This window comes from Emydura macquarii, unplaced genomic scaffold (genome assembly GCF_026122565.2).
Source record: "Emydura macquarii macquarii isolate MOO-44397 ecotype Brisbane River unplaced genomic scaffold, CSIRO-AGI_Emac_v2 contig_2422, whole genome shotgun sequence".
Taxonomy (NCBI): domain Eukaryota; kingdom Metazoa; phylum Chordata; order Testudines; family Chelidae; genus Emydura; species Emydura macquarii.
Window position 1 is genome coordinate 13,310,001 of NW_027132559.1, and position 27,553 is coordinate 13,337,553.

At 37.7% G+C, this 27,553-nt stretch overlaps 1 protein-coding gene across 3 annotated transcripts in view; it reads left to right on the top strand.

The window, feature by feature from the left end:
• SATB1 (SATB homeobox 1) overlaps nt 1–19,500 on the top strand; it is an 86,576-nt gene extending 67,076 nt beyond the window's left edge. The window contains exons 10-13 of one of the 3 annotated variants that reach the window (XM_067561946.1): nt 10,065–10,148; nt 14,784–14,987; nt 15,462–15,557; nt 17,796–19,500. In XM_067561946.1, coding sequence (XP_067418047.1) covers nt 10,065–10,148; nt 14,784–14,987; nt 15,462–15,557; nt 17,796–18,269 — 858 coding nt within the window. In that variant the 3' untranslated portion in view covers nt 18,270–19,500. The remainder of the gene's footprint in view (nt 1–10,064; nt 10,149–14,783; nt 14,988–15,461; nt 15,558–17,795) is intronic. The other 2 variants (XM_067561947.1, XM_067561948.1) reach the window with 2 other exon arrangements.
• Nucleotides 19,501–27,553: the final 8,053 nt, after the last annotated feature.

A 27,553-nucleotide genomic window follows, 5' to 3' on the forward strand; every position in this document is an offset into this window, starting at 1 on the left:
GTAAGGTGAGTGATATTATACATAATACAATTTTCATCGTCTTTTCTCATTTAGACACTGCTTCTAAGGTAGGTGAACATTGTCCTGAATTAAAGGTTCATATATGCTATATTCCTTGTCAGTCATATAGTCGTGGAGTGGTTATTTTTGGTAGTGTGGAAACTGGTGCTAATAGTAAAATATTCTAAATGAGCCAAATAGGTGGATAGAGGAGGAGAATTTCTTGGAAGCATGAGTTAGAATCTTGGGGCCAACCAAGCTGCACATAACACAGATCTGGGGTCATTGCATGCATGGCAAGTCCTTCTGTGCTGAATTAGAACAGCTGTGCTAGAACGTATATGAGCTGTTAATGGCAGCAGGGGGACTGAAACCACAGCTAGGAATCAGTGGGTGTCTCGGCAATGTCCCCTTTCTCTAGCCATGCTCTCTACCTTGATAGCAAGATGGTGCAGTGACGAAGGAGCTTGTATGCTGGCTGTATGTCACTGGAGGATCCCCTTACTGTGGGGGATGATCCTTATAGGGCTGGATCCTTATAACTCTATGACAAAACCACCAAGGGGTTGGTGTAGAATATCAGTGCCAGTAAAGAATCTGGTCCAATGGGTCCATCAGAAGAAAACTGTATAGCTAATTCAGAATTCCATCAGTGGTGGGGTAAAGGGGAGAATAAGGAAGGATTCAGGTGAGAAGAGAGAAGGAAGAAAGAAATTGAATTGTTTAAGGTTTCTGTAAAGGTCCAGAGATCTTCCTCTCATCTTCAAAATATATGAAAAATATAATGCAATCTGGAAGTCTCTTAATGCCAGAAAAAAGTGACACCCTTTCCTCTCTTTTTTCAGTTGTTTTATTTTTAATTTTTTCCTACTTAGGTAAAGTGTTTTGGCTCCTACACTTCCAGATGCGTGAATCAGCTCTTCCCGAGGCAGCACCTGCTGTCTGACTGAGAAGAGGTGCTGTTTCTGGCAGGATGGATTTTCTTAATTTCTCTTCCTGTTTTCTGCATCCTCGCCTTCTGTTTTGTTTCCCTGTTGTCACCCTTGACTAATTCCCCTAGCTATGTCTGTCCTCTTATCCCTCCCTTACCTCTTCACATTACCATGTTCCCGTTTCTCTTCCACATATACCCTTACCACCAACTCTCTCCTTCTGTTTCTCTCTCTCTGCTCCCCAGTTGCCACCTCTGTACATGAACCTGCCTGTTAAATAGTCACCCCACTTTAGGTGCATACACACACTCCTTTTGTGTAAGCATCCTCTACTGTAGCAGGCATTCTCACACTATCTCCCCCATAGAAGCTCTCCTCCTAAAGTGCTTCCGATTGGCATTCTGCCTACTGTTCTGCCAGATACACATGCATTGGGCAGCACGGCGGGCAGAGGCACTGCTGGTTTTGTAATAAGACAAGTTGGTGCTGCATCCATCTCAGAGGTGGGAAGCAAGACAGAGCAATTTGCCACTTCACTCCAGAAAGATCATCTGTGTTCTGGATCACTCTATTTCATTATCTCCCTTTTGACAACACACCAGTGATTTTTTGGCCTTCATATAGTAGACATGAAAAAAGAGGTTAATAAGTGGACAGTATATTGTTGTAACAGGAAGAGGTAAAAAAAACCAGAAAAAGCCTTGGTGAACTATACTAGTATTAATGATACACTGAGGACAGATGCAAATATAGCTAACAATTCTGCAAAGATAAGGAGTTAGTCTATCCCATATCCAGACACTGGTGATTAGGATCACTAAGTACTAGTTTAACTGAGCATTTCTCAACTCTTGGTGTTTTCTATACAGTTTGAGGGGAAAATAGTGATCAGGGAGAAATTTATTTCTGCGAGACTGAGAAATTTGATTGTACAAGTACATTACTACAAGGAGAATGTCTGTGAAAGTGATAGTATGTTTGCTGGGCCTGTTCATATGGCAGTTTTAGAAGCAATTTGGTAGAGCATTGACAGATACAAATTAAAGTGAATGTGGTTGGGGAGTATAGATATGTAATTCCTCTCTTTTGTAAGCTGTATCGTTAAAAATGTGTAAAACTGAAAATAATATTGCAGGATTCCTAGACAGAGGTGACAAAAGGAACAAAATTGTGTTAATCTGAATTGAGTTAATTTAAATAGGTTTTCATATTTTCTATTTTTTGCTATTATCAGAATTCAACTGGCCCATATTTCAGAATTAGGATATGGTATATCCATACTGTTCCAATGGGTAGACTAATACAAGCCACACAGCAGATGTGGGGGGAATCCCAGTTCACAAATATTTATCCAAATTGATATTCAGTGATCAGCTCATCTTTATTCTGTATAGTATAATGTTCTCTCATTTCTCAGATTACATCAGGGTGGCATCTGAGAGGCAAATAAATATTGACGGGACTTTTATAGGCTTAAAATTGGAGAGAGAGTTGGACTAAGTAGTCCTCAGAAGAATTCTCCAAGGATTTAGGCCCCAATTCAGCAAGCTATTTAAACATCAGTAAATTCAGTGGGATTATTCACATGCTTAGAGTTAGGCACATGCTTGGGTAGTTTAATGAATCAGGATTTTAATGTCTCTGGCATGTAATGGAGAATTTTGTTGATACAGGAACTTCCTCCAACTATATTAAAAACAAAAGGCTGTGAAAGGCTCGAACGTAACTTCATTTTTGGTTTTTGGTTCACCTTATTTATTTGCTACCCTGATTTAATATGAGAAGAGAGTTAGCCTAATAAAAGAGATTCACCTTGTTAGGCTTCAAGTGGCACCAAGCTGCTCCTGATTTTAAGATCTATTACCAGACATCCGGGGAGTTGTTCACTTTTGCATGAAACTCCAAATAAATGCCAGTGGGTAGAAATAAATATAAGGAAGAAAATGTACCTGGCTTATTACCACCAGATAAGTGAATAAATGGAGGTAATCTTAGAGAAGATGCATTTGTGAAGACATCCCGAAGTGATGGTATGAGCTGGTGGGCAGTTTCATTAGCTAGGGAAGGGAAATAAAGATCCAAACATTAGTCTTTTTAAGGGCCTTTCCTCAGGGCTTGTATTAGAGTCCACAAAAACAAAAACAAAGTACTTGATGATTCCAATAGGCTTTCCCTGCCTTGGCCAGCCAGGAGGAGAGAGAACAGACCATCCTCCTGATTTCACTTTTGACCCAGTTTACCACTCTCCAAGGCACCATGTGATAAGGGGCCTTTTCCTGGTCATATATGGAATATGTTCTTGTCACTGTCCCCTTCTCATCTATTTGGAGCTTTGCCATCTCCTATTTTAAAGAGGTTCTAAGGGGCCTTGAGACTGGGGCATTGCTAAGTTCTCTGACCTTGTCTGTAATAAGATTTCTGCATCAGCAAAACCTTAAGGAGAAGTTGGGGAAATGTTTTCTTTCTTCCAACTTTTACCCTCATCTTCTCAACTGTGGTGTGTTGTCATATGTTAATTGCAATAAGTACCATTTATTCAGAAACTAAAAACCACTGACTATACCTTGTTCCAAAAGAGAATAGAGAAGGAATTTGTTCGAGTATGTAAATATCTAATTTAAATATGATAAACAGCACTTTTAAAAAATTGAGACGGGGTAAAAAATATGGCAAGTGAGGAATGGAAATATGTTTTGAGATATGCACTTTTTGTGAGTGAGAACTTAATGAAACATGATCCCAGTCAAACTGAATGTCATGGTTAAAAATGTTTTTAAAAATTGTATGGAATCTGGAGTCATTCTTCAATTTGTAGTTCATCTTTCTATGATCAAGAATGAATTGTAGAAAGGAGGATTATGAGCCTTTTTTAGTTTTAAGATTTTTTTGTTTTTGTTTTGTTTTTTAAGAAGATGTGAGTTATTATGAAATTGGCTCTTCTGGCCCCAAGTCTGTTTACAAAGGACTTTCCAAAGAAGTAAATGTTAAACCTCTATAAGTAACTTAATAATAAACATTTGCTGTTAGCTTGTAAGTTGTTAGTGGTAAAAAAATTTGAAAAAATTGCCAGACCCCTTCTGTTAAAGACTCCTGCTTAACTCAACTGTAGGTATAGCAGCCAAATAAGAATTCATTGCACATTTAAAAAAATAAATATAGGGTCTGCTAAGCATATTGGTATTTTTTAAAGTTATATGGAGGGAAACCATGCTATTGCAGTGAAATCAGGCCCATTTACATGCAACTTTTCTTCAGTATGAGTAAGGGATATGGGGATGTATTTTCCAGTCACCCTCTGTGAAACCCAGTGACCCATTTTATAGCTCTCCATTGTAAAGGGTAATGTAGCAGACTAAAACTGACTTTATTAACTAATTGGCAATTGTTTTTTCTTGTTTTGATTTTAAGCATACTTTTGTCTAGTGTAGTTTGTGCTTACAGTGCCATTTGTATTTTATGTGTGAAAGAAAGAATGATGGAAGAAAGGGGAATAAAGCATCACCTATTTTTTAATAATTTTTTTTTTGTCTTTTTACATATGAATGTAGTTGCATTTTATGTAAGATTTGCAAGAGAATGCTTATTATATTTTTGATTAGGGCTTGTGTCTGTCATTGCTATTTGTATTGAAGGGAAGAAAATATAGTTGGAAGAGGGAAGAGAAAAGTGGAGGAGGCTCAGAGATAGGGAACTAAGTTTGGGGGCAGCTCTTAATTTAGATTACTTCTTTAGCTGAGTATAAAACAAGTTGAATAATTACATTTTTAGTTAGGCACAGAATAAGGTGTGTGTTTTGTTTTTTGTTTTGTTTTTTAAACAGAACTTGAATTCCCTTTTTTTCCCATGAGTATATATGTGCATGGAGCATACATATATGGTACAGTTTTAGACCTTGGAGGCTGGATCTCTGCCCCAGTAGAGCCCGACTGATTTAATCATGGATCCAAGTAAGCACGGGGTCTGCCTGCACAAAGCAGCTTGCAAGATCAGGACAATAGATAGTTAGCAAATTATGCGCAGTTTGTTTCTTTTCTTCCTAGCCTGGCTGTAAATGAATTTTCCACTTCTTTTTAAATAGTCCATATTCTTATTTTGTTAATTATTTTTATATATATAATTATTTTTTTTAAAAAATATGAATTTAAGTTGGTAATGTTTTTGTAAGTTGCTGGTAGACTACTTTTAAAGATACACACATGGATTGGAGGGGAAAATTTTATTTTGACGTATACCAGGAAAAAGTGTACACAGAATACCATTATGTACCAATGTTAGCTGCTTTTTTATCACATCAAAAGGAGGGTTCAGTAACAGATTAGAACTGCAAGATGATGTGACTGGTTAATGGATTAAATATGATACCTCAGGAAACAGGAACATCAATTTCTTCATCCTTTTCTAGCTTGAAAAAAAAAAAATCCCATATCTTTGAAGTTTACCTCTCTTCCAACAAGCTCTATAAGTTATTTTATACTAATTCCCATCTGTTGTACTGACAGCTACAGTTTTATTTATTTATTTAATCACAGCTGATCACATCCAAACTCACCCTTTTTGCTGATCCTCCGGCAATAAAAGCCAATACAAAAGATAAAGAAACAAGCTTTTTTGACAGAAATATTAGGAGTGATCATTAAAGAAATGTCCTAAAACATGAAAACCAAGGTTTGGTGAAACTGAAGAGTTGATAATGAATAAGTAACCAATAGTGTTTTAGTGATTCAGTCAAACTGTAAAGTATGTGCATAGATGCCATTATCACTTTCATATGAGCAGTTTCAAATTTCCTCATTTAGGGTTGGGGAAATCCCAGTAGCTGATGCAAAGGAATCAGTCTCCTTATGCAATAAAGAAAAAAGCTTTAGTCCTCTTTTGGACTGGAGAAAGTCTAAAGAGCAGAAAAGAAATCCTCAGGTTGTCTTTATTAAAATTGTGTTTGTAAGATGGTCTTTTTGTGGTGACACCTCTCATCACTTCTATATTGAAGATGTATCCTCAAGAGGAAGCCTGAAGTTCTTGTTCAGCTAGATCAATAGAGGTCATCTAATATACTGAAAAGCAATCTCTATTCACTGAATGACAGAACAGCAGTTCTGTTGGGTCAGAAATGAATGAATTGTGAATTTTTCAGACACACAAAAAACAGTTTTATAAACTCTTTGAAAAGACAAAAATAAGCTCCCAAACTGGCAAAAACATGTTAGTTCAGTATTAGGAAACTATGGTCATTAATGTTTTTTTGCCTATTTCTAGTTTTCCAAAAATTAAATAGCCCTTCTTGTAATAGACCTTAGTTTTTCTGGAAAGCATTGTATGCCTATTCAGCTATTTTTATAAAAGTTTAAAAAAAATTCAGTTCAAATTCAGACAGAATTTTGACAGCTTTTACAATGCATTCCCCTGTAAAGGGGACCAGAACAATATTATATGCTCCCTATCTGATTCTCATATCCTGTCCACACATACAGTTAAAAGTGGCCCAGAACATACAAAAGTATAGTAGGAAAGATGTGACTGTAAAGGATTCATAAGGAAATAAACAGACTAAGCAAAATCATATATATACACTTATACATTAAACAAAATTTGTAAACCATGCTGAATGACAGGTGAAATGCATTTGCTTCCAAAAAGGCCTAAAACGAAGAATAAATGTATAGTTTTACTAACATGTTGGCACTGCAAAAAATAAATAAATAAATAAATAAATTTTTGGGGGGTTCAGTTCTAATTGGAAAATTCAATGCTGGAACAGTGCTGCAAATGTATGCTGAGAGAGGGAACAAGGGAGAGACTGCACAGAGTAATATATTTTATGAGGGAATAGATAAACTCAGTAGCTCAAATTTGGATAATTCAAATACTGCAGATGCTAGAAATTTCAAACTTGGTTTGTTTTTTAGATCTCATTGAGACATTAAAAAAGTCAAGTGGGAAGAAAACTGGTTTTAAATCAGTTTCTAAAAATCATGAACCCTTCAAGTCACTAGTTCTGCACTTGTGCATCGACATTTTCCTTATTTCCTATAGTGCATTTCTGAATCCTGACCATACTCCTCATCTGAGATACCTGGGTTACGTTATTCTTCCTGAAATGCTATACAAGTTTAGACTTGTCCAGGAGTTTCCAGTCCCCACCCATTTTGCCTTCACACCAGATTTTCTGCCTCTGGAAGCACTAACTGAGCAGTAGGTTTGCAGTGCCTGCAGCTTATTGTGGCTTCTCTATATCCCTACACTAGCTAGGACTCCACCAAAGTTACCTCCACAAGGGAGAGTCAGATTTCCTCTTCTCTCAAGACTGCAAACATTAACAATTCACCAAATAAGAATCTTCAGGGCTAGGTTCAAAAGTTCCCCTTTCCTTTAGTATGATTCACCTCTAAAGATAGAAACCCCAGTGTGCTATCCCAGTTTCTTGAATTGGTAATTGAGTCACTTGACAAGGAATCAGCTCCTTCCGATGAGCCAGTTTTGAAATATTTCAGGGATAGTCCTCTGCGCTTCCTCTCAATTTACATTGGGAGCATAAAGAGTGCACACATGCAAGGCACCTCAACCCCTTCTGCCCCCAGTTCCTAGGCTAAGCCCCAGAAAATACAAGTTATCTTGTATACCTGCCATCCCCCAAAAGGCAAAATTCTCCTTCCATGAGCTCTAGCTAAACCCTTGGAAGAAAAGAAACTATCAGCTTTGAATAATGATAACCCTTTCTGAGAACAGAGAAAGCCTTTCCCCTCAAAAACATGTCTGAAACTAGAGGAAAGAAGGTGATGGCCACAAACACGATGTACCCATAAGTAGAGATTGAGCAGGTTAAATACATAATATCTCCCATCCAAAACAAAATTTCCCACTCCCCTGTCAAAGAAACATTAGGGAGGAGTGGAAATCCTGGTGAATTCAAGTCAATGGTAAAGGAAACATCCCTAGCTACTGTATTAGTGATGGGTGGATCCATAGACTTCAAGAGAGTGGCAGTGAAAGCCAGGGCAGCCAACTCAATGTCCAGGCTTAAACCATGGTCAGCAGATAATTATTCAAATCCAATCCTCTGAGCCTTACATTCTTATATGGAATCTTGTGTGGGAGGAAGCTCAATAAACCAATATCTGACAACACAGACAAGACAAGCATGTGTTCCTCACTCCAGCATAGCCAACTAGCCCTCACAGGAGAAAGAGCTCTTTCCCATTCCTGCTCACTGCAGAGCTGCCAGAGAAAGGGAACGCTTATTTGAGGAGGAAAACAGACACTGAACACCAGAAGAAAGCCTAGATCAGGGCCAACTGGGGCCAACTTTTCCTTCCAGATCAAACCATCAATAGGACTGCAGCCAGGCCTGCCTCAATCTGGAAATAGGCTTTCAGATATCAGGAAATTCCAAAAGTAGATTGATACATTTTAAGGCCAGAAGGGAACATTTGTGATCATCTAGTCTGACCTGCGTAAGCTCATAGGATTTCACCCAGTAAGAAGTAAAATTTAAATGGTCTGAGCCCAAAAATGAATTTGGGATGAGCCTTAAATTTTGACTACTTGTTCTTCTACCATAAAATAAAATATCATATTTCTCAAATACAAAATTCATGCAAACTGAAATATTTTATATAATTTTACATAGTTTATAGTTTCATTTTGCTATTTTTCTTCATGTTGGAGCAGTGAATTTAATAGTTGGCACATTTTTGCTTCAAAATACTGTATGTACAAATTTGGCTATTCAGAACTCTGAATTTTTAGGTCGTGTTGAATATTGTGAGAAATCACAGTTGAAGGGTTTAATGCATTTTCTAATTAACGTACAGATGAAATTTATCCTCATAAATTTAAATGTTGGGGATTCTTTCATTATATTATGGAAGTATCTTCTCTAGCAGAGATTTTTCTTAAAAACTTCATAACATTTAAAGGTTAATATGTTAGGTAAAGAACAATATCTTAAGACAAACATTTTTATTACAGGACATGAAGGGCTAGTTCTGATTAAATTACATGATTATTTGAATGGGAAAGAAGACAAAGTGCATCATTTCTTGCCCTCAACTTTAATGCCTTTAATCAAATAACGACCTTCTGGAAATAGTTAATTTTAAGCATTTGGAAAGATCAATACCACTTTCCCACCAAAAAATGGCCCAGATGATGAAATTTGATGTATTTAAAGTACCATTTCACCCTTTTAACCTAGTAAATAATTTAAAATGCTTTCAGTACTCCTTTGCCACTATTATGTATCTCATTGTTCAAAATATTATAACTTCTTTTTCCAAAAGCAACCTTCGTATACAATGAAGAGCTCACAAGTTTAAGCCTGAGGAAAACATATTCACTGTAATAGTGCTTTCCACCATGTATTTCTTCCTTCCTATACATGGGTTCTGCCCTCATAGCTCCAAAAGAAATGGAAGCATCAATGGTGATGAACAAAGCCATTTTAACCAAAATAAGATTTGCAAAGCAAGTTGAATGGTTCTGAACGGAGAAAGTCAGTCTTAGAAGTTTAGACTATTAAGAGCCCATTTTACCCAGTTTATAGAACATTGATATGAAATTACACTTGAGTGCCTTCAGCTTTGTAAATAAAAAAAATTGCCCTCTATTAGCATGTTTGTGGGCAGATTAAAAACGGTCTTCATTAGCATAAGTAACACTTACAGATTCTTTTAAAAGTAGAAAATTATTTGCTGAATGATAAATTGCTAGCTTTATAGTTAGTTATTGCTGAAAATGCGCTCATTCAAAATGCCTACTGTAGTTTAGTCTACAATACTGAATTTTTTGAGTTTAGAACTACTGTTTAATGGATTATGTACTTAATTCTTGTTCATACTAGATGCAGAAATGTAATTCATGCTTTCCACTAAAGTGTTTTGTATCAACTACCTACCTATTTAGGCTGATTTCTTCTAATACCATGTATTTTTATACTATATACCCTGGAGATTGCACCAAAATACTCCTGCATGTAATATATGAAAGAAAACCTTCCTCATATCTTAGCATACATGCTATAAAATGTTTTACCTTTTAGAATTCAGATTACAGCTCATCTTTTTAATATGTATTTGATTCCTTGCTAGTTAATACAGTAAGAAGTATTTGTCATTTTATGACTTTTACCATTAACAGATTTACCAAACAAAGAAGTTTAACTGCTCTTTGCTGAAGTCCTTTCCTTCTAGACTAGTTACACTTGGCACAGGTAAATATAAGGTGAGCCCCCTAGCACTGCACAGGTGTGGAGGGATTTGCATAGCAAATGTTGATGGTTGCAGAAAGGCAATCCTTGATTTTATTTAGAATTGGTGCCTGCCCCTTCCATGTCGAATTGATTTGTATCAACTTCTTCAAAAAATAAAATGCTATGGAAACCAGAAATTGACTTGTTAGAAAGTAGGAGGTGAGAGTAGGGGAGAAGGTCAGGATTTGTATTTAAATCTGGTACAATTAAAATGTTGAGAAAAAGACATTACTGAGATATTGAGATTAGAACTTCCAAATTCTTCTTTAAAATAAGCATACAATGGTGTGTGTTGTGAACTATGACATTTGACATTATTATCTTTGTTTTCCTTTTTTTCTGCAATAGTTTGGCCGTTTCTCTGCTTTCTAATGTCTTATGTTTCTTTAATAAAATCCTAAGAGAAAAGCAGTCAGAATACTTATTTCTTTTAACTATGTAGGGTTAGCATTTTTTTACCTTTTACCTTTTTTTACTTTTTTTTTTTTTTTTTTTGCTTATTGTACCAAGACCTTTGCAGATGGTACTTGGTTACTCTAAAGTGCATAACAGTATTTCCTTTGTGGCAGATGGATTTAAGACTTTTAGTTCTCAATAAATGTAGGTTTACAATACATAACTTTACAGGATTTGTGTTGTATATAACAGGTTTGAACATATTATCTCAGAATTCATCTGCATGGCATTTTCAGCTTATCCAGGGCCCATGCTAGTATTTTAAGTAATAGGGAGGGCATTGTGACTGATAACAGCTAAAGGCGTGATTTTTGAATAGAAACAAAGGTTTTAGAACAGAAGGTGTCACATTAAACTTCGTCAGTTTGAAAAGTAGTAACATCCTGAAAGTTCTACAAATGTATTTACATGTGGCTAATGTTTATATTTTGTCTGATACCTTCTTTATATTCAGTGTAATATTGCCTGGCAAACATACTATGTTTAAAGTTTAGGTTCTTCCCAAGGTAGTTTTTCAATCTTGCTGTTTTTGAATTGGCCTAAATTTTTAAAAGCTGTTTCTTCACTGTGCTTTGTACACACTAAAGAACAGTTGTGATCTGATTTGAGTAGTGAGTCTTTTGCCTATTATATTATAATCCTATAATTTTGGGAAGCTATAAAACATGAAGAAAAGCTATGGACCAAATTCTGCCCTCAGTCATGCTGGTGTAAATCAGGAATGACCTGATTAAAGTCAGTAGAATTACTCCAGATTTATACCATCATAGAAGGGCGGAATATGGCCCTGTCAGGTTCATTTCTAAATTTAAAAGCTGACACTAACTACATCTGTCCATGCTTTGCCCCCAAGTAAAAACAGATTCAAAATAAATGATGTCATGGTTTTGAAAGTCCATCCAATTGTTTTTCTAAATATTATAAAAAATAATTTCACATATCCTCTCTCAATGTGTTGAATTTTGTGATGGAGGCATTTATCTGGTACAGAACACTGAACCTGGAAATATGTAAAATATTAATGACTTTTTAGTCCAAAAGAATTGATGTTGGTACAATGATTTTGGTCCCCTGTGGAAGTTAGACCATACAACTTCTGTTAGTGCCCATTCATCCCCTGCAACATTTAAACATTAATAAAATCAGGCTTTGTAAAAGTATTCATAAATAGATAGAGATCAGTCCAGTAAATGTTTTATCCTTGTAATTTTAGAAGAAACAAATTGGTTAATTTCCATATTGCCACACAGATGTTACAACAAAATGTCTACCTGCTCCTTTAAAATACATGAAGAATAAAATGGAAAAATACATTTTTGTTAGAATAGCAGTCTATGGCTGCAAGTTTAAATGGTTTGTAAGTAGTATTTGACTTCAGTCTCTTAAAATCACTGCATTTCCTTGGAAGGCTAAAGAGACATGCTTTAATTTACAATTTACTATTACTTTTAGATAAGGAATTAGAAGTATTATTTCAGAGCAAAGGTTAATAGCAAACTACTGGAAATGTTATGTTAGTCATGGCAATTAATAAAAATAAGGATCAATCTAGTAAGTATAGAAACATCAAAGTGACAATATGAGAAAAAATATTTTGCTAAGTGAATCAAAGCTTTCTTTCTGAAATATTTATTAAACCAGCATAAATGTGATGAATCTTTTCTAAAGAACATCTGTGGTCCACATGTTCACCAGATAGAATGTGCCCAAGCTCTAATGGACACTGTCAAGATAAAAAAACAAATGTCCTCGCTTGTATAACTTATGCCTTAGATAACTGCGGTTTTTTTGTTTATTTTTCTTTTTCACTTCCTATGTATAAATAGACTTGTCCATTTCATTTTCCACTTCAGGCACACTAGCACAGTGCCACACCTTTTGGGTAAGAAGCACTACAGACTACAAACATTTGAAAGACAATTTTCATTGTTTTTTCATTAAAATTTTCATTACAGTATTTATTGTTAGATTTTGAAATTTCTTAAACAAAAATCGGCATTATCTGTCCATTTAACTGATGCCATATAAGGTTTTGTTTTTTGTTTTTTAAATGTGGACTACTGCCCTTCTGTCCATTGAATACACAGAGGATAGAAGGAGAAGCATGATGCTAAATGAATATGTGATCCATGCCCTAACCTACCACCTTACAGCAGGATGCCTTAGAGTGGGCAGGAGAAAGGCACAGCTTAGGAGCACTTTGCTGCTGCTTTAAAAAGGAAACATGTGCAACCCTGTGCTGGACATCATGGCATGTGCGCTAAGGAGCTGGTCACATTTCCTAGTCAGCTTCCTAGACTATACCTCTTGGTCTCTGTTGCACTAACATCACAGTAGCCATTCTCTCTCCAGGGCACTTTGTTGAGCAATAGATGGGATTTCTATCCTGGTTTTGCACAAAGGACAATTTTCTAAAACATTATTTTCTCTACCTCATGTACTTATTCAGCACAAAGCTGGGTTTGGCCTTATTTAAGTTTTTGATTTAGCAACTATGCTACCACCATATTTTTCTAACACTTTTATTTTTCATTATTTCCATGTCCATTCATTTTCCTCCATGTCCATTGTTTAATCTGCCACCAGTGTCCGAGACCTTATATTTGAAAATTCCAGCCTTCCAAATAACAGGATGAATTAAATTATTTGTTTACTTTCACTGTTTTCTCCTCTTGTTGTAATGATTATTTAAAACTAAATTTTTTAATTAACTTCTGGATAAAGTTACATATGGCATCAAGAACACCTAAATCTCCATTATTATTGTATCTGCAGAAAATATAGTAAACTGGTCTGGATAAACCATTTTTTAAATGATCAGTACCTGAAGAAGGGGTCTAAAAGCTTCCAAATGTATTATTTGTTGGTCCAATAAAATGTCTTACTTACAGCATTAAGAAATAAAATTGTATAGAGCTAATTTAAAAAACAAAACAAAAAAACTTTGTGCTAAAAAAGCATTGTGAACATTCTATACCTGTAATGTTTTGTCTTTGTAGCGGTTTTCACATTTTGCAAAGAAATGTAGTTGATGCACACTATATTAGCCAGTTTGTCTCTGTGCTATTCCTTTCAATCATCAAATATAAAAAGGCAGAAAATAATCCCAGATTTAATTTTAAGGTAACATAAAAAAAAAAACCAGTTGCTAAATCTTCAAGACAAAACTCTGTCTGTTTTTGAAGCAAATTAGCAATTGCTACATTTGTCAAGGGATAGTCTTTTGACATACATTTAGTCTGTTTGAATTGGAGTGGTGGATGCATGCTTAGATAATTTGCTATAATCTGGAAGTGGTGTAAAGGGCATGTTCCTGTGCATACCTATGAGCATATCTCCTTGTCAATCCACACTCTGAAACATAAAATTGTGAGTCTGATTTTAAAGTTGGTTTTAAAGGGAAAGGGTCTGAAATAGATAGTTATCACATGGTTTAAATTCACCCGGAGAGCCATCTCTGTACATAGCAATGAAGACGATGTTACTTCTCAGTGTCTGAACAAAGGTATCCTTTTTGTTTAAAAGGACATTAGGGAACTTCTTTATCCTCATGATTTCCATTGAGTAGCTCTACAGACAAGGCAGATTTTTGAAGTATTTTTACGCTGAAAAAGAAAAATTGTCATACTAGAATTTGTAAAAAAACAAACAAAAAGGCCAGAAGACATCATCTGCCAGCTACTGAAGTACATTCCTAATACCCTGAGATGGATATTGGCTTATATAAAGAAAAATAAACAGAAGAAAAAAACATACTGAAGTTAAATGAAACAGAATACTAAACTTCTGTATATTTGGAGTATGTGAGGGATACTATCTTGATCAATTTGTTTGTTTCTGAATATGTAGCAACTATGTGAAACTGCTGAAAACATGTTATACAAAAAGTTTCAGTTTTGTGGTGGGTTTCTAAAATAGCATAGCAGACTCCTGACACATTAGTATTTAGTTTAGATTTTAGGAGAGGCCTCCCGAATTTAAAATTAAAGTAATTTCTGACTAAGAAGAGTTGAGGAGGGGGGCAACGTTAAGGTGCAAATTCTGCCCTTGTTTATCCCTGTAGACCACCCGTTCACTTCAAAGGAAGTGTAAATAAGAGCAGAATCTATCCCTTATTGAATGAGGAAAACTAATATTTTGATATCTTCAAGGGGTGGCTCTGTGAACTGCTACGTTGGAAGGAAGATCCTTCACCAGAAAACAGGACCCTATGGGAGAATCTCTCAATGATCCGAAGGTTCCTAAGTCTTCCTCAGTCTGAACGAGATGCCATTTATGAACAAGAAAGCAATGCAGTTCATCACCATGGTGACAGACCTTCCCACATTATCCACGTTCCAGCAGAGCAGATTCAGGTTAGTTTACCTTGGCCAATACAGTATAGTACTAAATAAATAAAGCTTTAAATGCAGCAAAGAAAATTAGTTTCTTTTCTTCCTGCCAGACTAAACAGAGGCTTCTTAGTAAGAGATAACAGTGCACTGCTATCTTCCTTCACAATTAAAAGAAAAGTGTGAAGACACACACACTTCATTGTTTTAAAATGACATAGACCTGATGGCTCAAACATATCTGATTGGAGGAGGAACAATTAATTACTTATCTTAGGTGTCCATAGCTAGGGTCACGTAGTTTGTTAGAAAGTGGGCGGAACTGATATTTTTTTAGTGCTGTCTTTTAAAATCCAAATACGGTAGACTCAAATCCTCAACAGCAATGGTTCACTTCAAGCAGAAATGAAGGGAGGGGGACCAAACCTAATTTCCTCATCCCATTTACCCCCCAGTTGAAATTTGGGATGAGTCAATGTTTGTTTGTTTTTCCTTTAGAGCCCCTCTCCCACCACCCTTGTGAAAGGAGAGCATAGAGGCGCTTTCTTACCAGGCCTGCTGACCACTGGACCTTGGCTGGGTGCTGCTCCTCAGGTGAGCTGGCACAAGTTAAATGTGTCAGGGAGGGGGTTTCAGAACCCGTTCCCAGATAACAGAGAAACAGCATATTTATTTACTTAGAAAAGGTGCACTCATTGAACTAGCCCTGGTAGGCCTCAACGTTCACTTGGGGAGGTAGTTTTCCCTCTACTCCACTGCATCGTTACACATGAACCAGATAGACTATCTTGCTCAGGAGTTTGTGCACTATCATGCTAAATGTAATAGACTAGTTCTATTATGTGTCAGTTTGAACTGATGAAGCTGTTTAATTCCTTTTTGTTAAAGATCTGGGGTCAGCCTTTAACTGCTGCCCCAAAGGGCAGAAAACACCCATAACGTTCAGAGTTCCCAGTCTCCAATGAGATCATTTGTATTACCATTATGGAAAAAATATTTACAAATCTACAAAGAATAGAGTTCTCCAGCAGCCAGAAACAACATGAGTGTGTATTAAAGATAAAACAAACTGAACAAGACAATCCCTTAGGATATTGAGTTCTAAAATATTTGTGAAAGCCTGGAAACTTACTGTTTGATTTAGCAAAAAAGAGAGAAATATCTGTATTAAGTAGTAAAACAGCATTTGTTTGAAAATGTACATTGTTTTTAACATTACTTCTTAAGGGGATAAAAGGAAAAGCTTATGTACACTATAAGTATTCTAATATGTTGCTTAACTCAGATTGGCTTGCTTTGTTGACAAAAATTATGTGCTTGATCTCGCAAATGCTACTCACATGAGTAGTTGCATTATGCTAAATCAGTATGACTACTTGTGTGAGTAATGGTTGCAAGATTGGGCATTTTGCATTTGTATATACAGTATGGTAGGTGATGTTTTTATATACTGTAATTGTAGATGCATCAATTGTGTAATTAATATATGTGCTAATTCTGAAAATGATACACACACAGGCCCTGATCCTGCAAAGACTTCAGCACATGCATAAAGTTAAGCACTTTGAGTAGGGGTATACATCTATTTGTGATTTAAGTCTACAATAGGACTGCTCGCAATGCATAAAGATAAGGATGTGCATAAGTATTAGCAAGGACTGGGGCCTTAATTCCAGTATCTGTATCTAAATTTACCATTATATAAGAACAATTAAAATATTCTATTGGGGAAAATGTATAGATATAAACTGTTGTTAATTTTTTTAAAAATAACTATTACTTGTGACTTTATTTAAACTGCACCAAATGACAAGAAATTTGCTGATCCAAAAATATTACTAAACAATTCTTTTTATGGTCTAAAGCATCAATCGTTCTCAACACTAGCAGTAGCTGACAAATTAACTTTTGATTTAAACATGATCTTATAATGTGCTGTGCTCCAGCCGGTGATCAGAAAAACATTTCTATCCCTCGGTCTCAGTGCATCACCTTTTTAAAATGTCTTTGAATTTCTTGCTTCTAAACCTTCATTTTAAACTCTTGTTAAAGCAAATCCTGATGTTAATAATTATCTTCTTTCTCTGTGATGTGTGTTCTGGGTCATTGTATTGCTTGACATTTTGGAAAGCTGGAGGTTCACTTATAATAATAATAATAATAATTAGTGATGATGCAATTTATTTAGAATTTTGTATTTTAGCACCATATAAATATTAACTCAGTTGAGGTAAGTAAGTTTATTGCCAGTTTGCATATTGGGATATTGGAACACAAGCAGGTTAAGTGATCACCTCAAGGTCACAGAAAAAGGCACGGGCAGAGGGACGATTAGAAGTGAAGAGTTCCTAGCTCCTGATTTCTTTGGCCTTGTCTAGACTAGGATTTTACACTGGGATGTCAGACTATGATAGCTAATATATTCTAACACATTTTCAACTCTTGTGCAGCCTAACAAGTTAAACCCTATGCTCACCTGTAAGCTTTAACATACATTAAAGTGAGTGTGCCTTGTCTGCACTTTGTTCTTAAAATGTTAGTTAGCCAGTGCTACCTAACACGCACTACCATCATAGCTTTAAAGCTCTGTCTAGACAAGACCTGACTATTTTACCAATATTCTTCCCCTTCCCTTTCTCCCACCGCCCACTCACAGAGAGGGGAAATAATTTGCAGTTTCACTGGGATGTGGACAAGAGTGAGTCGTTTTTCAAATCTCCAGGGCCTTTCTTTTTAACTTGGCAAATTATACTTAGATACGCTGGATTTTTGGGATAGGATAAAAATATCAGCAAAAATACATTTACCAAATGATTTACTTTGTCTTGCCAGCAGCAACAGCAACAACAGCAGCAGCAGCAACAGCAGCAACCAGGTCCCAGACTACCCCCAAGACAACCGACAGTGGCATCACCAGCTGAATCTGAAGATGAAAATCGTCAGAAACTCCGACCACGAACAAAGATTTCTGTGGAAGCCCTGGGAATCCTACAGAGTTTCATACAAGATGTAGGCCTGTATCCAGACGAAGAAGCAATCCAGACTCTCTCGGCTCAGCTTGACCTACCCAAGTACACCATTATCAAGTTCTTTCAGAACCAACGGTATTATCTGAAGCACCATGGGAAGCTGAAGGACAATTCCGGTTTGGAGGTGGATGTTGCAGAATATAAGGAGGAAGAGTTGCTTAACGATTTAGAAGATAGCATCCAAGATAAAAATGCAAATACCCTTTTTTCAGTGAAACTAGAAGAAGAATTATCAGTAGAAGGGAACACAGAGATTAATGCTGAATTGAAAGACTGATCTAAAAAGTATTATTTTCATTCAACAGTGCCACTGGTATTTACTAATGAAATGAAAATTCCATCTTGCATTGTGTCAGAAACCTTTCTTATTCATTGTTTGGTCAATGAATCTTCCAAAACTTGCACAAAAAAGTTGAAAAAAGGATAATGCAGACTGCACTAGATGTTTTACTCTGTTTTACAAACTGCTTCGCAGCTACAGATGAAGGGTTGAGGATTGTTTGACATTAATTTGTGTTCACTGGATACACTACGGTGTACCCAATAAGCATGATACCAGTGATTTTGATTCTGGAGCCTTCAGACAAGCATTACAACTTCTGTGATTTGTTTGGTTTATTTTATTTTTTTTTAATTATTACTGTAACACTCCACTCTTGGTCTTTGGAAACTCACATTTATTTAAAAAAAAAAAAAAAAAAAAAAGAAGAGTTTGTTACTCTTGCTCTATTGTATGTTACAAAAGAACTATAGACTGTGGAATGCAGTTTAAAGATAACATATGCCAACAAATGCCTTGTATTATATGGCACTGCCGTAATTCAGATTTGTTTTTGTTTTGGAAATAAAGGTCACTGTATTTTTTTTCCATTTTCATTGTTACATGATTTTAAAAAAATGAAAAGAAAATGTGAAACACAATTTAGTCCTCATTATTTATTTGTAGATCCTGCAGCGTCAAGTTGTAATTAATTTTTTTGGAAGTTTCCGTTAAATGTAATATTGCTTCTCTAGTTATCATACTGATTTTTTTTTCTATTTATAAATGTATTTTGATGGGCAGTAAAACAAAGTGTCTTAAAAGTTTTAAATAGAGAAAATGTGCTTTACACAGTTGCCTATAAAAAGTGCTCTATGTTATCCAAGCAATTCATACTATAAGCTTCACTCTTATTGTTGTATGCAATTTTTACTATCATGCAAATAAGCTTAGGTAAATAAAACTAATAGATCACCTTAGAAACTTATGCAATTAATGTGAAAATAATTGATGTTTGCAATGTGTCTTCCTTTGGTTTACAATCAATTTTAAAGCTACAGCTGTATAAATTTTCTGTATAAAGGTGTATTTCTTTTTTTATGAGTTTATTGCTATGAAAACACCAGTTATTTTGTTACAGCTGGCTGTTTTTATAAGTGTATCACAATTTTCTTTATGCAGAAATGTTCTGACTAGGAGTGGTTATTGACTGTAACTACACAATTAAAATTGTTTGTATGGTATGATATGGCAGGGTTTGTCTGCTTATGTGTATATCCTAAAGAAATATCTGCTCTAAGTGCATTTTGTACCTTCTTGCCACCACTTTGAAGATGACTTTTCAATTGTTCAAATCAGAAACAAATGTTTTTTAAATGACCTTCTTCAAAGTTGAATTTGGTAACACACTTTAAAAAGAAACAGTGACTATGAAAATCATAACCTGTCTTTTCTTGGTTAAAAACTTGCCTGCCCAGCAGAGATAGCAGGATATTATTGAGTCAAGAGGCTATCAGGCAAAAACATATTTACAATTCCTGGCAGTAATGCACGTATAATGGATGCAGCTGGTTTTATTTTACACTACTTGAATTATGCTAACACTATTCCTTACACTAAGGTATAAACATTAAAAAAGACCTTTAATAGTCACAAAGTAAATAGGAAAAATGGCCTTTGTTTACAACAATCCCTTGCTAACCAAAAATATTTTTAATGATCATTAATAAGGTGGTGGTTAGAGCTGTAATAATTAGTTGGCTTTAAATTCATGCCTAGGCTTGTACGATCTGTACTGAGGAGGTGAGATCGAAAGTTGAAGAACAATACTACATAGTTCATTGGCTTAACAAAATAAAAAGTTCCGAAAACCCAGTGAGTTCCATTCTTAACATAAGTTTACAAATTCAATGCAATTGCTCTAAAATGTCTAAAATTTTGGAAATCTCCCCCATTGTACTTTGCCAGGGTAGAAATGGCAGTAAGTCATTTGTGCCTTTAAAAATTTCCCCATATAGCTATATTAGATTCTTTAGGGAGACACAGGGTAGCTAGAAACACAGGTTTTTCATTCTGCATGTTTAAAATTAGTAAGACGCAAGAATGTGTGCTTTCTTGGGCTTCTGGTGCACCCCGTAGGGTCCTGATTCTGCTGTCACTGATGGGATTTGCCACAATTACAGCAATTGGTGGCCAGCAATCAGTCTAGCTGCAGTCGTGCAAACCAGCAAAGCCACTGTTTGCACCACTGGAGCTGCCCCTGATTTCAAGCAAGGGCAAGTTTTACTGGTACAAATAGTTACACATCTGGCTAGCATCCCTAGTGTGGCTAGGGCCTCTCTGGTATACATCAGGAATAATTCTACCGAAATCAATGGAGTTGACTTAGTGGGGGGAGAATCAGGCCCTGTGTATATTAGTGTGAAAGGTGACCTTCACCTTCAGCTACCTGTGAAGTGCTTAATTTAAAATTTTGTGGTGTGTTTGCGATGGGAGGAGCAGTTGTTTATGGAACATATGTCCTTGCACTCTATAAATTAACACATAAGCATTTCTAATGTGTTGGTTTAGGCAGCAGATACCACACCTCATAAGACAAGGATAAGAGCAAAATACTATCAACAAGTTTATAAATTGCTTTTCCCTATTGTGAATAAATTCTCCTCTGGGGTTTCCTGTATGCTGGTGAAGGGGCATCTGCTCTTGCAAGTGGGAGTTTACAACTGCCTTTTTCCCCATTAACCCTGTTCCCCCTCCCATCCCTCTCCACCCAAGCCCAGCTGAAGTATCTTTCAAGTAACTGAATTGCTTTCATGTTAAAGTACTATTAAGAAACTGAAGTTGGAGCACTGAAACAGTCCCTTTAGTTGGGTTTCGTAAGCTCAGCAACACTACAATTATGGGTTGGCTGTTGTATCATTAAAATGTACTAAGAAAAATGTTTATCGTAAATAACATTTAAGCTGTAAAGAAGGCCAAATGCCTGCAAAACACAGGAGCCAGGAGAGAAAGGAGATTGATATGAATAAAGGCTTTAGCTACAAAGCAAAACCTGAGCATTGACTTAAATAAAAACAATAAAAAGGAGGACAGAAAAGGGAATGTTATTACTGCCTTTTCCCCCACCTATCCCTATGTTAATGATAGGATTTACATGTTTGCAATATAGTCCCAGAAGAGCATGCCCTTGGATTTGGTATATGGCTGTGATGTAACTAAAAAGGCCTCAAATGCAAACAAGAACATGGCTTTGGTCAATCAGTGTTCACAGTCACATATACTGAAACCTGATTGCCAAGTTAAGGCCTCTCTGTCTTATCATAAGGGATTTCTAAAGTGTTTGAATAGCTACTCTTAAGTTTTGAGAGAAGATGCAGAAAATATTGGAAAACCCTATAATTTTAAACTAAGGTTCTCTGCCAAATTTCTTTGTTGAACTAGAAGGGTACAACAAAGGGTAAAAAAAAGGAAAGCTCCCAACACATGGAGAGCCTGATGATTTAGATATTGAAGTTCTGCGTTAATGCTAAGATTGATGCTTTCCCAGTGCACAAACACTGCTACCAGTCTTCCTTTCTGTTGTGAAATTCCTACACTTAACAGCCGTCACTGTAAATCAGGTGCCAAGAAAGTCCTATTCTAGCATCACGTGTTAAAGGTTATTTAGCATATACACCACACCCTAATATATCAAAGTATTGCAGAAACTTTGCACTGTTTGATTTTATTTAATGTTATGCTGTGCCTCACATGCCCATAGTGGAAGGGTGATATGAATAGACACACTAAGGGCTTGTCTACACAGGAATGTTACATCAGGGTAACTTCAGGTTGCTCACCTTAAAGTACCTTGCATGCACTCACAACCTTTTTTAAAAACCAGTTATTTGGTGTCTTAAGGTCAGTCAGTAATCCTCCTTGGAACAGGAGTAACTCCATTTGTGAACCCATTCCTAACTACTCCACTGCTGGCAGTCCTCCCACAGCTATCCCACACTGCACTGCTTCACAGCTGCATCAGCCTGTCTGTACTTGTGTGGTCTCAGCTGCTCCAGGACTATCTTGTGATATTTCTGATAAATGTTGGCAATCAGTCAATCATAGCAGCAAGTACACACACTTGAAATCATGTAGCCATTATAGTAGACATGCCTGCCACGCTTGTGCATGCACCCATGCAGAGTTCCTGGACTTGACTGCCCTCTTTGGAGAGCTGCACATCCAATCTCATCTCAAGAAGAGTCACAGCAATGCAGAGAGCCACAAAAACCTTGTCAGAGCAAATGAAAACAAGGGCCCCTCCCGGAGCCGTACCAGTGCAGAGTCAAAGCAAAGGAGAGCTGGCAGAAGTACCTGAAGACAAAGGAAAAGAACAGGACCTTCAGTAATGATCCCATTACTTGCCCATACTGTGAGGAATTGGACTGCATTTTTGCAAGTGACAGTTTTCCAGCAAGCCCGCCTGACCCCATGGAAAGCAAACGAAAGGCAGTTTTTCTGGTCAGCCAAGACCCATACGACCCGGCAGATTCAAGGATCATACAAGAACCCCATGCGGACAGTCATACTGAAACTGCAGTGGAGTTAACTCGACCGGCAGCCAGCCTTAAAATACTGCAGAGCTGTACCAGTGTTATATTCTGTTTTACGTACAACTGTATGGGGGGGGGGGGGGAGGTTCAAATCACTTTCTTCTGGGTATCCACTGTTTGCTCCCACGTTGAGTGGAGCTAGGATCCTCTCTGCACCTGCTTGGCTTTTGAACCCCATTACCCCTCCCCTAGCATGCTTCAAATGGCGTTTGTGCCAGAGACTTAAAGCTCTATTGTTTTCTTTTCCTGCTGTATCAAATCTCACAATCATCAGTCACAGGTGTCACCTCCAAACCCCCTTTCCAGAGCTTGTTCTTCCTTTTCCCCTTGGACCTCCTCCCTCCCTTTGCTCAAGATGTCAGCACCACAGAGTTTAACATTCAAACATGTGCATGGCAGGCGTATTTACTGTAGAGGCAGATATAGACAAAGTAATTTGGTTCATCATGGTAAAACAAAGCTGAGTTGCAGAACGCTGTGCCCAGAACGCAGCACAGTTCATTCAAAATGTGCAGAGCTGAGTGGACACAACGATTAACAAGAAAAGTACTTTAATCCCAGCATAACAAAGTGGTGTAAGCATACTTCAGTTCGATCTAATCTGATTTATCAGTCGCATGTAGACAAGTGCACAGGCTGGTCTCACGTCCCTGGTGCTCTGTTGCAGAGTGTACAACCACTGCTCTAGGCTGGTCTAGGCCCGTCCACTCGGAAGCAGCGTCCTAAGCCCTAGACTTGCCCTGCTTCTTCCCCATTTCTTTTGGGTAAACTGGTACCAGCTTTGCACAGTCTTTGATCGCGAGAATGCAGATTGTTCCAGGCCCTTCCAGGAGAGCAAGTGAGGGAGGAAACTGGCTCTCCTGCCATCTCCCACACTGTATAGCTGACCAAGCCTAGCCATAATCTTGTCCTTTAAGAGTTACATCATCACATTTCAACAGGGCAGGATAGTTTTAGCTTTAACACCATGGTTTCTTGTGAATGTGAGTCTCTCTCTGACTCCTGCCTCCCCCGATTTTGTTTTACAGCCACTACCATGGGACAAACTTGCACATGGGAGGGCTATGTGTTACCCTCAACAGTTACGCTCTAAATTGGGGCCTTCAAGAGTGACTGTGTTCAGAAAATGTTTGTTTATTTTATTAAGAATTGAAAATATATTTCCTGAGCTGTGCCCTGTGATTTTTACACTCAAGTCTGAATCTGCCCCATAACTACAGGGAAGTTGTTGGGTGTGTTATTTCTCCTACAACCTGGTGTAGGGCGTTGATGTGAACTGGCAGAGCTGTTAGTAGCAGGTGTCCTTTTCCTACTGCAGCTGCTCAGCAGCTCCCCCTCTGGCCACCTAGTGCATTGCAGGAGAGGGAGGAGAGAGAGCTGCTCTCATTCCAGGAGAGCAGGATAGGAGCTCAACTAGCTCTTCGTGAACCTAGGAGAGGCCAAGCAAAGGCTGGTTCTCCTCCCTCGCAGACGCCCAGGGCAGCCCAAGAGAGGTAAAAGAAGCAAGTCTGAAAACTAATAATCAGTTACAACTCTCTGATTCTTACCCTCAGCCCTGGCATTGGCATGGGTTAATGCAACCTGGAGACTGCTCTAATTTGCACCAGCTGGTAGTTGTGAAAAGGGAGCAGAACATGGTACAAAACCTCTCCCTAAGTATTGTTTGCAGACCCCGACATGTTGAAATAATATGTTTGGCCCTCAAGCTGAAAAGGTTGGACACCACTGGTGTACAGCTACTCTTTGGCTTGTGCAATGCTGTGAGATGCTATATAGCATTACTGAGAAGAATTTGAGCAATCACTTCTCCTGCCATGAGCCACATACAACGGTTATTTTGTTACAAAGACTGTAGCTACAGCTAGATGGTACATCTGTTAGGGGAAAGGATGTTTTTAAAACACAAAAGTATACTCAGTATGGTACAAAATAAGATGCAGGACAAATCCAATGCCAAATAAGGCCTCTTTCCACACAGAAAGAGGCATTCGGACAGAGAATCCTGCATTCCTACAGACTGCTGCAGCAGCCGCCGAACTTTGATTCCTACTGCTCTTCACTGCAAATGTTCTTAGTCAAACCAAAACGTAGCAACACCTTTCAAAACTGCCCTCCTAACCATGCTAGATACACTAGTCTTTCTTATGACTGGTTGACTTTTTTTAAAATCAAGGAACAGCTTTTTGGCCAAAATAAAAAATTCAGTTTTTGTTGAAATTTTCCCCTTTGCTAGACCACAAAAGCCAAACAAACAAAACATTTTTGGGGGATGAGGAAGGGTATCCTCCTCCCTTTCCTGTTGACAAAAAGGGTGGAGACGGATAACATTTTTTTTCCTCTTCATTTAGTTAAAAATAATTGAAAAACTGAAAATTTTCCAACATAATGATTTTGCTTTTTGCTTGAAATTTTTAGAGAAAAAAAAGTGACCAGTTTGAGAGCTGCCACATTTTTCACTCTCCCTCTTAAGGAAGGCCCTCAACTGTCATTCTCTCATAACTCTAACATTAATTGAATGTAAAATGATTGCGTAAGGAAATACAAATAATTACATACAGACTATTAGATAAGAAATAACCTGGTAATATTGAAGTTTATGTGATAGGCTACTGAAGTCTATTAGATGCCTTGCACTGCAGAAGCTAGTGCCATTCCATATCTAGCCTTTGGAGGAATTACAATCTATCTACAATTTAATAAACATGCCCCATGTACTAACTGTAAATCCATGAATACTTTACCTGAAAGAGGGAGCTATTACTGTTCAATGGGTAAATAGGTATTTTTTGCATTCTGTTCTGGAAGCTATTTTAATTACAGACCTGCATTTTTTTTTCTGAAAGCAACAAAAAAATATTGACAAAATGATTCATTTCTAAGAATGGCAACAAAAATGTGCACCTGCTCTGAGTCCTGGCATGCCATATTTCAACTCAAAGCAAACTTTCATCTGTTATAAACCTTTTAAAGAGGTTTATACAGAAAACACTTGCGCAAACGTGCTGCTGGTAATCCAAATAATTAGTAATTACACTGACAAGGATTAAGATCATATTCAGATACATCTCTGCCTTTTCCAAGATGTATACCTGCCCCGTTTGCAGTGTGCCACCCTGCAATCGCCCAACACAGGAGTTGTGTCTAGGTAAAATGGGGGTGGCCAGGACACCAGCACATTCAGCTGATCCTTACCAGCTGGAATAGCCCCACTAGGGGTCAGGGGCAGCCACTTATAAATTGGAGCAACCTTCATGCTGTTCTAACTTATGCCAAGGACTGGCCTCGTCCTTGACTGGCCCTAGGATCAAGGCTGTGCAAAAATAGCTTAAGGCTATTGTGCCCCAATCCCTCAGGTTCTGCACCAAGCACGGCGCAGCTGCACCAGCAAATCTGGTCTTGTCATATTTTCTGGCTATGAAGTCGTAGCCATCTGGTGACATAGCCATGACATAGGCTTTGTTTCAGTTGGTAAGAGGTTATTTGCAATATCCTGTACATCGACTACACACCTACAGATCTGACTTGCTTGGCTCCACCTCACTTTTTAAGGAACCCGCTCTTCCCCCTGCAGACAGTTGTAGCAGTTGTGGTTTATTATGCCACTGGCATTGAACTCTTAGTGATGGACAGCAGGATAGTCCCAATGTTGAGGTCCCTCACTCTAGACTTTGTCCCGTCTTGTGATCTGCCAGAGCCTAACATGGGTGATTTGTGAGGCTGAAATGCAAGAAATAGATGGGCTCATCTTTTCCCCCAGGCAGGTGAAAGGGTGGGGAAATTAAGGAAGGAGGGGACTGTGGTAGGTTATCATAAATCGCTGCACTCACTATGTACGCTTAAATTATGTCAAGGGCACTGCAGTACAAGGATAGGCACCTTTAAACAAGTGAGCAGTGTGTGTGTTCGCCTTGCATTATACGTATCCTCTGTGTCTGCGCACATGTGTATACATGCACAAAAATTGAAAAGTGCAATAAATAAAACAGCAAAACCACAATGGAAATAACACATGCAGATAGAAAGGAATTCCTTGCAACTGGAAGGCTGGCAGAAAAAGATAAACCGAATGAAGTAAGGTAGAGGAAAAAGAACCCAAAGAAAATATGAATTAAATAAGAATGGCCACACTGGGTCAGACCAATGGTCCATCTCTCTCAGTATCCTGTCTACTGACAGTGGCCAGTGCCAGATGCTTCAAAGGGAACGAACAGAACTGGACAATTATTGAGTGAGCCTTCCTGTCATCCAGTCCCAGCTTCTGGCATTTGGAGACTTAGGGTCACTCAGAGCAAGTAGTTGCATCCCTGACCATCTTGGCTAATAGCCATTGATAGACCTAGTCTCCATAGACTTATCTAAAGGCTGGTTCACACTGACTGCGCGATTTGGCAGCAGTCGACGGGAGTTAAGCAAACTACGCAGAGTAGTTTGCGAAACTGATGTCGATGGCTCATCTTCCCTTTTGCGCGCTGTTCACACTGCACTGAGCCGACGGGAACAGCATTCCTGTTGACGCAGCGCTATGCTCCTTGAGGGGGTGGACTTATTCAGTTGACTGCCTGATCGATTGAGCAGGTCTCACTGACCGCTCAATCGATCCTGAAAGATCGATCTGGCGGCGGCGATTTTTGCTGCCATCAGTGTAAACATAGCCTAATTCTTTTTTGAACCTAGTTATACTTTTGGCCTTTGCAACATTCCCTGGCATCA